The following is a 10,864-nucleotide window of genomic DNA, read 5'->3' as shown; positions in this document are numbered from 1 at the left end:
ACCGTGAATGCTCCCCCTACATCGAAGTCTGTTGACATATTAAAAGAGACACAATACGCAGATGACAATATCAGGTGGACTAAGTAAGTCATTTTGATGCTATGTGAATTGGACGGAAGAGAGACTGCATAGTAGAGAGAGAACGCGTAATTAACACCAGGAGCAGAACGGCTGTGGTGTGGTCTTTGGCTGAGCACCACAAGGAATAGAAAGCATTGGCGTCAAGGAGTCAATTCATACTGGCTGCTGTGTCCCAGCAGAATGTCGCCGCCTTTCGCTTGCCTTCCGCAAGCCTTCCGCAAGCCTTGTATTTCTTTCGGACACCGCATGCGTATTTTCATGAAGGTGAAGAAATTACATGGCTCAGACAGGAAATCGGGCATTGGTGTACGAGGTGGATCCGGTGTGTATGTATATATATATATATATATTTTTTTTTAAGTTGAAGTTTATTTTTTAACATGAGATCGACCAAACACAAAATCATTTCTTTCACATTTTCAAATAATTTCATGTTATGTCAATAAGACAAACAAACCAACATGTTCAAAAAAGGAGAAGAAAGAAGCTTGTTTTTTCCTACCTCTTTTATACATCATTTTTCGAGGTACAGAAACTTGATTTATCGAAGGAAGATAATTTCGGAAATGAAAAACAGTTTATAAAATAATATTCTGGAAAGAAAAATAAATAAATAAGATATGGACTATATAGCTGAAAACAGACAAGCAAACTATTTCAATTACTATATATACATATATATATATATATATATATATATATATATATATATACGTATATATATTTTTTTAAGTTGAAGTTTATTTTTGAACATGAGATCGACCAAACACAAAATCATTTTGTTAGAAAAATTGTATATATATATATGTTATCATGCGTTCTCTAATGAGTACTTATTCACAATATTACTGTTCAGTATGCTTGCTGCTTTGCCTTGCTTATTCTTATCTTGTACAACAGAACAGAAGGATTACGGCTGGGTCAGGGGCGAGATGACGGTTGTGTCAAACAAGATGCTGCTGACAGCTCAGCGTCCACCAGAACAGATCGTGAAAACAACACGTCAAACAATGCGTCATGAACCTTCTGATCTTTGTTAAAGAACGACACTTTCTCTTTTTATCTCTCAGAATATGGCTTAAACTGTTTTGCTGATATAGCCATATCTGCACGCAACACTTTGTGCGTTACTTTTTGTTTCTTACGAGACGAAGCCACAATCTCTTTCCCCCCCCCCTTAAGGGCTAATCGTCTCACACTGTGGGTAGGGCATTCCAAATAAAAAGAGCGAGGAGTGTAAAACAGATTTTTAGTGTAGTCGGATTGCTGTAAGTCTGATTGCACTCCTCGCGAGAAAAGACTCAATATTCTGCCTCACTTGTTTTTTGTCTGCTGATCCTTTTCTCTTATTCAGATATTCAGTTAGCACTTTGAACCTAACAGATTTTTGGGGGCTCGTTCCGGGGTCTCAATAGACCTATTTCGGGATTCCAGCTGACTTTTCGACCCAGGACAAGTCCTTGGCCAAGGCATATAGAGGAAACCCTTTTCACGGGGCTGACTCGATCAGTCGGCTGGACGCCGGAGTGGTTGACGAGATCATCCGAGGAGAAGGCCCAGCAGACTGTGAGTACGGATCTTGATTCTGTTAAAAGTAATGAAAGTGCAGTGACAAGAGGTCACTTAAAACCTTGACAATTCTAGACCCTATCAAGTGCAATTAGAAACAGTTAAATTCTGCAGGGGATGGTGGAGTCCCCTGACGTAAAAGTCAGTTAAATTCCACGGGAGGGCGGACTCCTCTGTTTTCTAAAAAGTACAGGTAATTTGGAGCAGTTAAATTCCACTGAGGTGTCGTGGGGCCTCCTAACTTAACCTTCCTAATGTGTTAGCTTTCTGCTGCCATCTGTGGTGTTTTTCTTAACTCTTGTTTAGCTGGTTTGGCTCCCTTATCCATGAAAAGATAGGTTTTATATCTACTTCAAGAAAAAGGCAAAATAAGTTTTCTTACACAATAGGAAGGTTAAAGAGTTTGTTAAAATCCACGGGAGGGTGGACTCCCCTGCTTGCCTGTGAGACGATAAAAGTGCGCATTGTGTGTGTGTGTATGGTTTGACTGAGAGTGACCTCATTTGAGCTCTCCTCTATGTAAACAACACAGGATTGTAAACAGTGGCTTTGTGTGGATGAAAGCAAGGACTCTCTGCTTCCTCCGGGAAGGTGAAAAGAGACTCGCCACACATCGAACATTTAACCACTGTCCTGTGAATAAAGTTGGCTTTAGGACACTGTAGGTGCCATTCGAATTGCCAACTCCGAAATTTAGAAAATAAACCATGGGAAAATCAAATAGCAAACAAAAGCCGCTACCCAGACATGAATTAAAATGCAAAGATTGGAAATTGATGGAAGAGGTCGACCCCGAAAATGTAAAATATCTTGACAAATGGATAACCGATTACAAATTTGATGGTCAGCTGAAAACGAATTCATTGAATAACCTAAAGCAATCAATTGATGCTAAATGTGGCGTAAAGAAGAATAAAGATGGATATTATCTAATAGTACAATGGGAATTGGAAGCTGAGAAGAGAAAATGTGGGCAAATGAGAGGAAAATTGAAAGATAAGGAAGACGAAGAAAAAATAAAAAAGAACTTGCTGTTGCACAGGCAGGAAGATGATGAGACAGTGTCAGGGCGGGCTCGCTTGAAGGCCGAGGCTGACAATGCGATGAATGAGGATGAGAAAAATGATCAAATTATAAAGACGGAGATTGCAGCACGCCAAAGCGAACCAATTTTTCCGTCTCTGTACCCCAAATTACCAAACACAGATCATCCTCCTGAGTATAGTGATTCTACTCGTGGTATGTTGACGCGGAGCCGTGCTAAGTTGGGTCCCTCGGCTGACGCATACCCGATGATTGAAGTGGCCAATCCTCATGATGATGGAGGACCTACCATTTTAGTATACAGAACATGGACCCAAGCTGATATAAAATCAGAAATTGAGGGCATAGCGTTGCCCACTGAAGATGTTGATCAATACTGTATCGACATGAAACAACTCATTGCTTCCTATAATTTGAGAGGCGATGAAGTACAACAGGCTTTCATGGCATCTTTAACCAAACATTGGGCAAGCGTTAAAGGCACCTGGAATCCCTTTGATTCCCGGGGCCGTCCATTGGAATGTAACGGGGTGCCATTACAAACAGAAATTGACCAACTATTGGGCAGGATAAAAATAAAATTCGAACGTAGAGCAAATTACACAGACATTGGCCGAACCAAACAAAAAGAAGATGAGTTGTTTGAAGACTTTAGACACAGACTAGAAAAAGTGTTCAAAGCCAATAGTGGCTTGGAGCATGGAACTGATGTTTATGACCAACAACTCAAAAATGCTCTACATGCAAATTCGCGACCAGCAATCCAAAACTGGATCACTAAACATATGATCACTTTCCCGACATCTACCTTGCCACAGTTCATTGATCATGCTATACACGCCGAAAAAGTTGTCAATTCAAAAAGAGCAAAAGAGAAAGGGAAAACAGGCATTGGTCAATGGAGAGCAGTCTGAAATGTTCTATCAAAATAAGACCTTCGAACCACGCCTAGGGGGGCGTGGTCGTAACAAATTTCGTGGCAAAGGTAGCGGCGGGTATAGTCGTGATTCTCCCAATTATAAAACAAATGACCAGCCCGCCTCAGGTCAGTCAAAACGATACAACGCTGAACCTCCTATTTGCTGGTCATGTGGAAAAAAAGGCCATATAGCAAGAAACTGCCCAGGCAAGGGCGAGAGTAAACCTCCCTTATGACTAGCCGACAGTCAAACTACAGTTGAAACAACTGCCTGGCCAACAGCTCCCCCTGTTGATGTAGATTTGAACATTCAAGATTTGTTGATGAACAATATTGAGAAGCCAGTGATAACTCTAATGGTAAACGGGACTCCAATAACTTTTTTGTGTGACTCAGGGGCATGTGTGACCACATGTCGTGACATACCTCCAGATGTGCAAAAAAGCGGTAAAACTTTTTGGGTGAGAGCAGCAAATGGGCTGGCAACCCCAGTTCCCCAGTCTCGACCAGTTTGGATACGGGACCCAGAAGGGGGAAGTTGTTGCATTCCCATTTTGCTGATGCCCGGTTGCCCTATTAATTTGCTAGGTAGAGATGCTCTCACTGCCCTTGGGCTTTCCCTTGTGTCTCTTAACGATCAAATTGTTGTCAAAAGGCGACACCAGTTACAGATTTTTGGTCAATTTCACTGCTACTACTTTTATTCATTGGATTTGGCTGATGCAGAAGTGATGGAATTTGGTTCCCCTCTTTTGGCCCATGTGGCCACCCTTTTGCGCTGCCCTGAACAGGCAATGGAAGCCAATGAACTACACATAACTATGTGGCATAAAGACACACCTGGTCCTGATCACAACTACGAGAACATGCTTGAGGCTGCTACACCTGCCACCTTGACGACATCTTTCCTTCTGCATGATGGTGAGAGCCGTGCTTGTGTAGTCATACAAACGGCTCCCCCTGCTGTGCAGAAGTTACACGTGTCTCCCACTCCGCTCCACATCTCTCTCTACAGGCCTCACACCGCAACGTGGCAAAGTTTAGGATTTATGGCTGGTGAGGCCTTGGCAGCTTCTGACTGGACTCAGGTTAATCCTGACTCCTTTTATAGTTCTTCCACCAAGCTCTTCAAACAAAATATGACTCAAGACTTGTCATTCATTAGTGGAATCCACGCTGATCCTGGTGTTGAGCAAACACCCTCATTTTGAGATTATGTGTTGACGTCTGATGACGAGCACATCCTCGCTGAGGCCCCAAGTCATCTTTGGTCTACGGGTCCTTCTGACGTTGGTTTAGTGAAAGGTGCGCTTCCTGTTGTCATAAGACCTCGAACTGAATACCGCCCTTGTGTGAGGCAGTATCCTTTAAAACCTGATGCTTTACAGGGTATTGCACCTGTTATTTCTGATTTGCTAAAAGCAGGTGTCATTGTTCCTTGCCCTGATTCTCCTTGCAATACTCCAATTTTCCCTGTAAAGAAGGCGCCCCCTTCTGTGGGGTGGAGAATGGTGCAGGACTTGCAAGCTGTAAACAATCCTGTTATTCAGAGAGCACCTTGTGTCCCTGACCCGCATACCTTGTTGAATTCATTGACACCTGATGCGAAAATCTTTACAGTGATTGACATTAGCAATGCTTTTTTCTCTGTCCCTATTGCAGAAGAGAGTCAGTTTTGGTTTGCATTTACATATGCTGGCTCAAGGTACACCTTTACAAGGTTACCACAAGGGTACTGTGAAAGCCCGACAATTTACTCGCAGGTGATGGCAGCCAGCATGGCTAAATTTGTCCCGCCAATGGGAAGTCAAATCTTGCTCTATGTTGATGACATTTTAATAGCATCTCCTGATTTTGCCTCTTGCCAGAAAGACACACTTGCAGTGCTGCATCACTTGGCAAGTGAAGGCCACAAGGTCAGCAAGGACAAGCTTCAACTGTGGTCCACTGAAATTAAGTATTTAGGCCACAATCTAAGTTCCCAAGGTCGATCTATAGTTGAGAGCAGAAATGCCTCTATTTTGCAAGCTCCTAAGCCACTCACAAAGAAACAAATGATGTCTTTTTTGGGTCTCACAGGTTATTGTAGAAGCTGGATACTTGATTATGCCCAAATTGTTGCTCCTCTGTCCAAATTGATGTATGTGGAAAACATCTCAATGTCCACTCACTTAAAATGGACTCCTGAAGCTGAGGAGGCTTTTGTGTTGATCAAACAGACTTTGGTATCCAGCTCCACTCTAGCCTTACCCAACTATGATAAGGCATTTGTCCAAACTGTTGACTGCAAAGGTCATTACATGACCTCTGTTTTACTCCAATCACATGGCTCAAAGTTGCGACCTATTGCTTTTTATTCCTCTAAACTGGACAGTGTTGCATGTGCTCTCCCACCATGCGTGAGGGCCGTGGTGGCGGCCTCCATGGCTGTGAAGAGCAGTGCTGGTGTTGTGTTGTTTCATCCTTTAACACTGAAAGTTCCTCATGCTGTCTCGGCCCTTCTGCTACAGACTAATATGACTTTTCTGTCGCCTGCACGTCATCTTTCTTGCATGGCTACGTTACTGTCTCAGCCGCACCTGACCGTTGAAAGATGCACGACACTCAATCCTGCCACTCTCATTCCCCTTCCTGACGACGGTGAATTCCATGATTGTGTCGATGCTGCCCAACAGATTGCAAAGGCTCGGCCTGACTTGAAAGATACGCCTCTGCCAGATGGTGATGTGGTTTTTGTTGATGGGTCTTCTAAGAAAAATGAATCTGGAGTGACCCTTACTGGGTATGCCATTGTTACTGCCGACGAAGTCTTGGAGGCTGCTAAACTGCCATCCTATATGTCAGCACAGGCCGCTGAGCTCATTGCTTTGACTGGGGCCTGCAAATTGTTTGCAAACAAGTCCGTCACTATCTGGACTGATAGTCAGTATGCTTTTGCTACAGTGCACGTTTTTGCTCAGCAGTGGAGCAACCGTGGCATGATAACTTCTACAGGGAAGCCCGTCACCCATTCCACATTACTAACTCAACTTTTGGACGCTGTCCAGCTACCTTTAAAGGTGGCTGTTTGCAAATGTGCTGCTCACACTGCAAGATCTGATCCTGTTTCTCTTGGTAATGCTTTTGCTGACAAATCCGCTAAGGCCGCTGCAGAAGGCCTGCTCCATGTCCTCTCGTCTCTCACTGATGATGATTCGATGGCACACATCTCCCCTGATGTGTTGCTTGACATGCAGTCTCAGAGCCCCTCCCAGGAACGACTCTCTTGGGAAAAACGGGGTGCAACTAAAAACACTGATGGTCTTTTTGTGTGACCTTTGGGCAAACCTATCTTGCCTCGTAACTTGTTCAAATGGGCTGCTATTTCGAGTCATGGGGTCACCCATGTCTCGACGGGGGGTATGGTGAAACAAGTTGAAGCTATTTATACAACATACGGCTTTGCAGCTTTCTCACAACAATTTTGCAGAGCCTGTCTGATCTGTGCTAAACACAACCCACAAGGCAATTTAAGACCTCAGAGAGGGAAATACCCGACTCCATTGTATCCGTTTCAGACAATACATATGGATTATATTCAATTACATAAATGTGAAGGGAAAGAATATTGTTTGGTCATAATAGACGCATTTTCTAAATGGGTAGAAACATTTCCTACCAAACATGCTGATGCACTCACAGTGGCAAAAGCCTTATGCAAAGACATCATTCCAAGGTACGGTATTCCAGAAAAAATTTACAGCGACAATGGTCCACACTTTGTAAATCAAATAGTGCATAACATTGGGAGAATGTTCCACATAAATTTAAAGAACTATTGTTCTTATCATCCACAATCAGCTGGCCTTGTTGAGAGATCTAACGCGACTATGAAAAACAGATTAAAGAAATGTATGGAGGAAACCAAACGACCATGGACTCAGTGCTTAGACCTGGTCAAAATGTACATAAATATTACAAGTACAACAGGGCTAACTCCCTATGAAACTATGTTTGGAAGACCTTACAGGCTTCCTCAGTTCAAGAACACATGGGAGATCCCCGAGGAAGCCACATTAGCTGATTACATGAGAAAAATGTTGGAACGTCAAAAGAATCCAACCAATAACACTGATGATGAACCCATTTCTCCGCAGGAAGACCCCAAAGTGGTACTGGGAGACTGGGTTTTGATCAAGAGTATCAAGAGGAAGAATTGGCATTCACCCAAGTGGGAAGGTCCCTTTTTGGTACTACTCACGACACCTAATGCTTTGAAAATAGCCGAACGCAACACATGGATTCATTTATCTCATTGTAAAAAGGTGATCTCCGCAGACCCAACCTAAGTACGGAAGGTGAGCAAAGTCTGGTAATAGTGCCTGATCCTGGTGCCAAGATCCAGGGTTGACACGAAAGCTAGCAGAAGCCAATTTCCAAGACACCAACCCGAAGCACAGGGTGTTGACTCTGAGGAGATCCAAAAACATGAGCATTAGAGAGTCATTTGGTGAGTGCTTTAATCGGGCTGTAGCCTGCGCAAAGTCTACCATGCGCTTTTGGTTGCTTTTGCTGATTTGTGTTACCATTATATTTTTTTCGGGGGTTATTTTATTCGTATGGATAGAGTACCATGAGCCTCGAACATTCTTCTCTCAGGCAACTACCAACACTGATTCTAATCAATATGGCTCATGGGAAAAAATTGCTAGACATAAGCGCAACACAAAATCCCCTTTCGATCATGTTGTTTGTACACCAGAAACCGTCCGCGTTCCAACTTGCGTACCATGGCTTTTGTCTTGGACTTACAATAACTCATTAATGTTTACTGTGGCTCCTAATACATCTTCTTCTATTATTTTACCAATGAAAAGTTTGAAAGGTTTTCGAAATGGTCACCCCACTACTGGGGATAAATGGCTCGGATATTGGTGGTATTTAACTGGTCACCCAGTTAGCACCGACTGGGGCACCCTTGTCACCACACAAACGCAAGATTTTTGGCCCTCTGGTTCCAGTGAAGAGGCTGTGTTCTTTGCTAAACGAGTAACTTTGAAAAATCAGGGCACAAGCCTCCTTTTGACTCTTACACTCCCTGATGGTCAAATTCGTCCTCCAAATGCCACTTTCTTTAACACTTCTTGTTGGGGTTTTCAACTGTGGGCTTGGTCCTCTGGAATTGATCCCCACTTTCCTATTGCTATTTGCATTAACAAAACAATGTCGATCGCAGACCGTCCCGTTACAAATAATTACACCTTGTCAGCAGGAGCAAAAATCACAAGTATGCCCCTCACTGATATAGACAGCTATTTTGTAGCCTCCACAGGAATAAGCGGTCAAACCAACAACTGGCTTCTTATGGCTGAGCAAGCCGCAAAAATGGCTAACACCAGTTGCATTGCATGTATGGGTCCAAGACCTCTTTTGAAAATCATACCTGCAAATACAGTTCCTAAGTGTGCTGTTGTTTTAATGTTAAACTCATCCATTTCACCCACTCATGATTGTTTTAAATGGGATAAGGTTTACCCTGTTGCCTCTATGACAAAATATAAACCCCTTTTTTCGTCCGATGTAGCTAAGGGTAATTTTACATGCATTAGATTACCTGGTACTGGTGAGAAGCTCGGCGCCCTACCTACTCCATGGTGTGAGTCCATGACCAATGTCACTGCCCCTTTTTTGCCCATTGCTCGTAGTGATATTTGGTTTTGGTGTAATAGTAACAAACTTTATGATAGGTTACCTTTAAACAGCTCTGGAATTTGCGCTTTGGTAACCCTATTGTTTCCTGTTCATTTGATACCAATGTCCTCTTATGATCTAACATCTTTTGCTAAGTCCGTAGTGCCCAAATACTGGCCGAGAACGAAGCGAAACGCCGAATGGCAGGGCGCAGCTAATCCAACTTACATAGATGCCATTGGTGTTCCTAGAGGAGTACCAGATGAGTATAAGCTGGTGAATCAGATAGCAGCTGGTTTTGAATCCGCCCTGTGTTGGTGGTGTACTCTTAACAAAAATGTTGACAGGATTAACTACATCCACTACAACGTGCAGAGGCTTGGAAACTGGACCGAGGCGGGTTTCAAGGCGGACCACTCCCAACTGGCCGCTACTTCCCTCATGGCTTTCCAGAATCGAATGGCCCTTGACATGCTACTCTCAAAAGAGGGCGGTGTCTGCGCCATGTTTGGTGAGCAATGTTGCACATTTATTCCAAATAATACTGCAGCCGACGGAAGCCTGTCCCGGGCCCTTGAGGGTCTGAGGACCTTGAATGGGAGGATGAAGGAACACAGTGGGGTGAACACGGAGGTTTGGACCGACTGGTTGAACGTGTTCGGAAAGTACCGCACCCTGGTTTCCTCACATTTTCAAATAATTTCATGTTATGTCAATAAGACAAACAAATCAACATGTTCAAAAAAGGAGAAGAAAGAAGCTTGTTTTTTCCTACCCCTTTTATACATCATAATTCTTAACATGGTTGCTGATGAGTTTTTTCGAGGTACAGAAACTTGATTTATCGAAGGAAGATAATTTCGGAAATGAAAAACAGTTTATAAAATAATATTCTGGAAAGAAAAATAAATAAATAAGATATGGACTATATAGCTGAAAACAGACAAGCAAACTATTTCAATTACTATAATTTTCTAGTGTAAAATTTTTAAAGTGTACTTTGAATTGGGCAATGGGTTTACTTTCTTTGATCATTACAAGTAAATTATTCCATAGCTTTACCCCATTGACAGATATGCACATGCTTTTGAGGGTGGTGCGCACCTTAGGTTGTAAAAGATTCCCTCTCCTTCTTAGATTGTAATCTCTTTCTATTAACCATTTATTATTAGGGAGTAATTTTTTTTTAGCTTTACAAATAATTTGTGCGGTCTTGAAATCTACCAAATCCATACATTTTAATGTTTGTAATTTAATAATGAAATGATTTGTGTGTTCACAAACCAGGAGCAGATGGATGTTGTGTTTGTGTGAAGTAATATAAACGACCTGTAAAGGTCATTGCATAAAAGGTTTTGGCCTTTAGTAGGTAGTAAAGCATGGATATTCAAAAAAAGTTTTTTGAAAACAAATGCATTTATCCCCTCCGCGAGTCGTCACCTTATCGTGGTGGAGGGGTTTGCGTGCCCCTATGATCCTAGGAGCCATGTTGTCAGGGGCTTCATGCCCCTGGTAGGGTCACCCATGGCAAACGGGTCCTAGGTGAGGGGTCAGACAAAGCACGGCTCACCCAAGCCCCTT

At 42.8% G+C, this 10,864-nt stretch overlaps 1 protein-coding gene across 7 annotated transcripts in view; it reads right to left on the bottom strand.

Annotated features, from left to right (window-relative positions):
• Positions 1 to 10,864, bottom strand: part of lama5 (laminin, alpha 5) — a 463,481-nt gene that overhangs the window by 41,810 nt on the left and 410,807 nt on the right. The window contains exon 67 of one of the 7 annotated variants that reach the window (XM_049753599.2): positions 1 to 1,666. This exon is cut by the window's left edge and continues 2,925 nt beyond it. The exons of the other annotated variants lie outside the window; for them this stretch is intronic. Coding sequence (XP_049609556.1) covers positions 1,621 to 1,666 — 46 coding nt within the window. The 3' untranslated portion in view covers positions 1 to 1,620. The remainder of the gene's footprint in view (positions 1,667 to 10,864) is intronic. 7 annotated transcript variants of the gene reach the window in all.

The sequence above is a fragment of the Syngnathus scovelli genome, chromosome 2 (genome assembly GCF_024217435.2).
Source record: "Syngnathus scovelli strain Florida chromosome 2, RoL_Ssco_1.2, whole genome shotgun sequence".
NCBI classification, from domain to species: domain Eukaryota; kingdom Metazoa; phylum Chordata; class Actinopteri; order Syngnathiformes; family Syngnathidae; genus Syngnathus; species Syngnathus scovelli.
The sequence above is the reverse complement of the archived record's forward strand: the minus strand, read 5'-3'. Positions and strand labels throughout refer to the sequence as shown.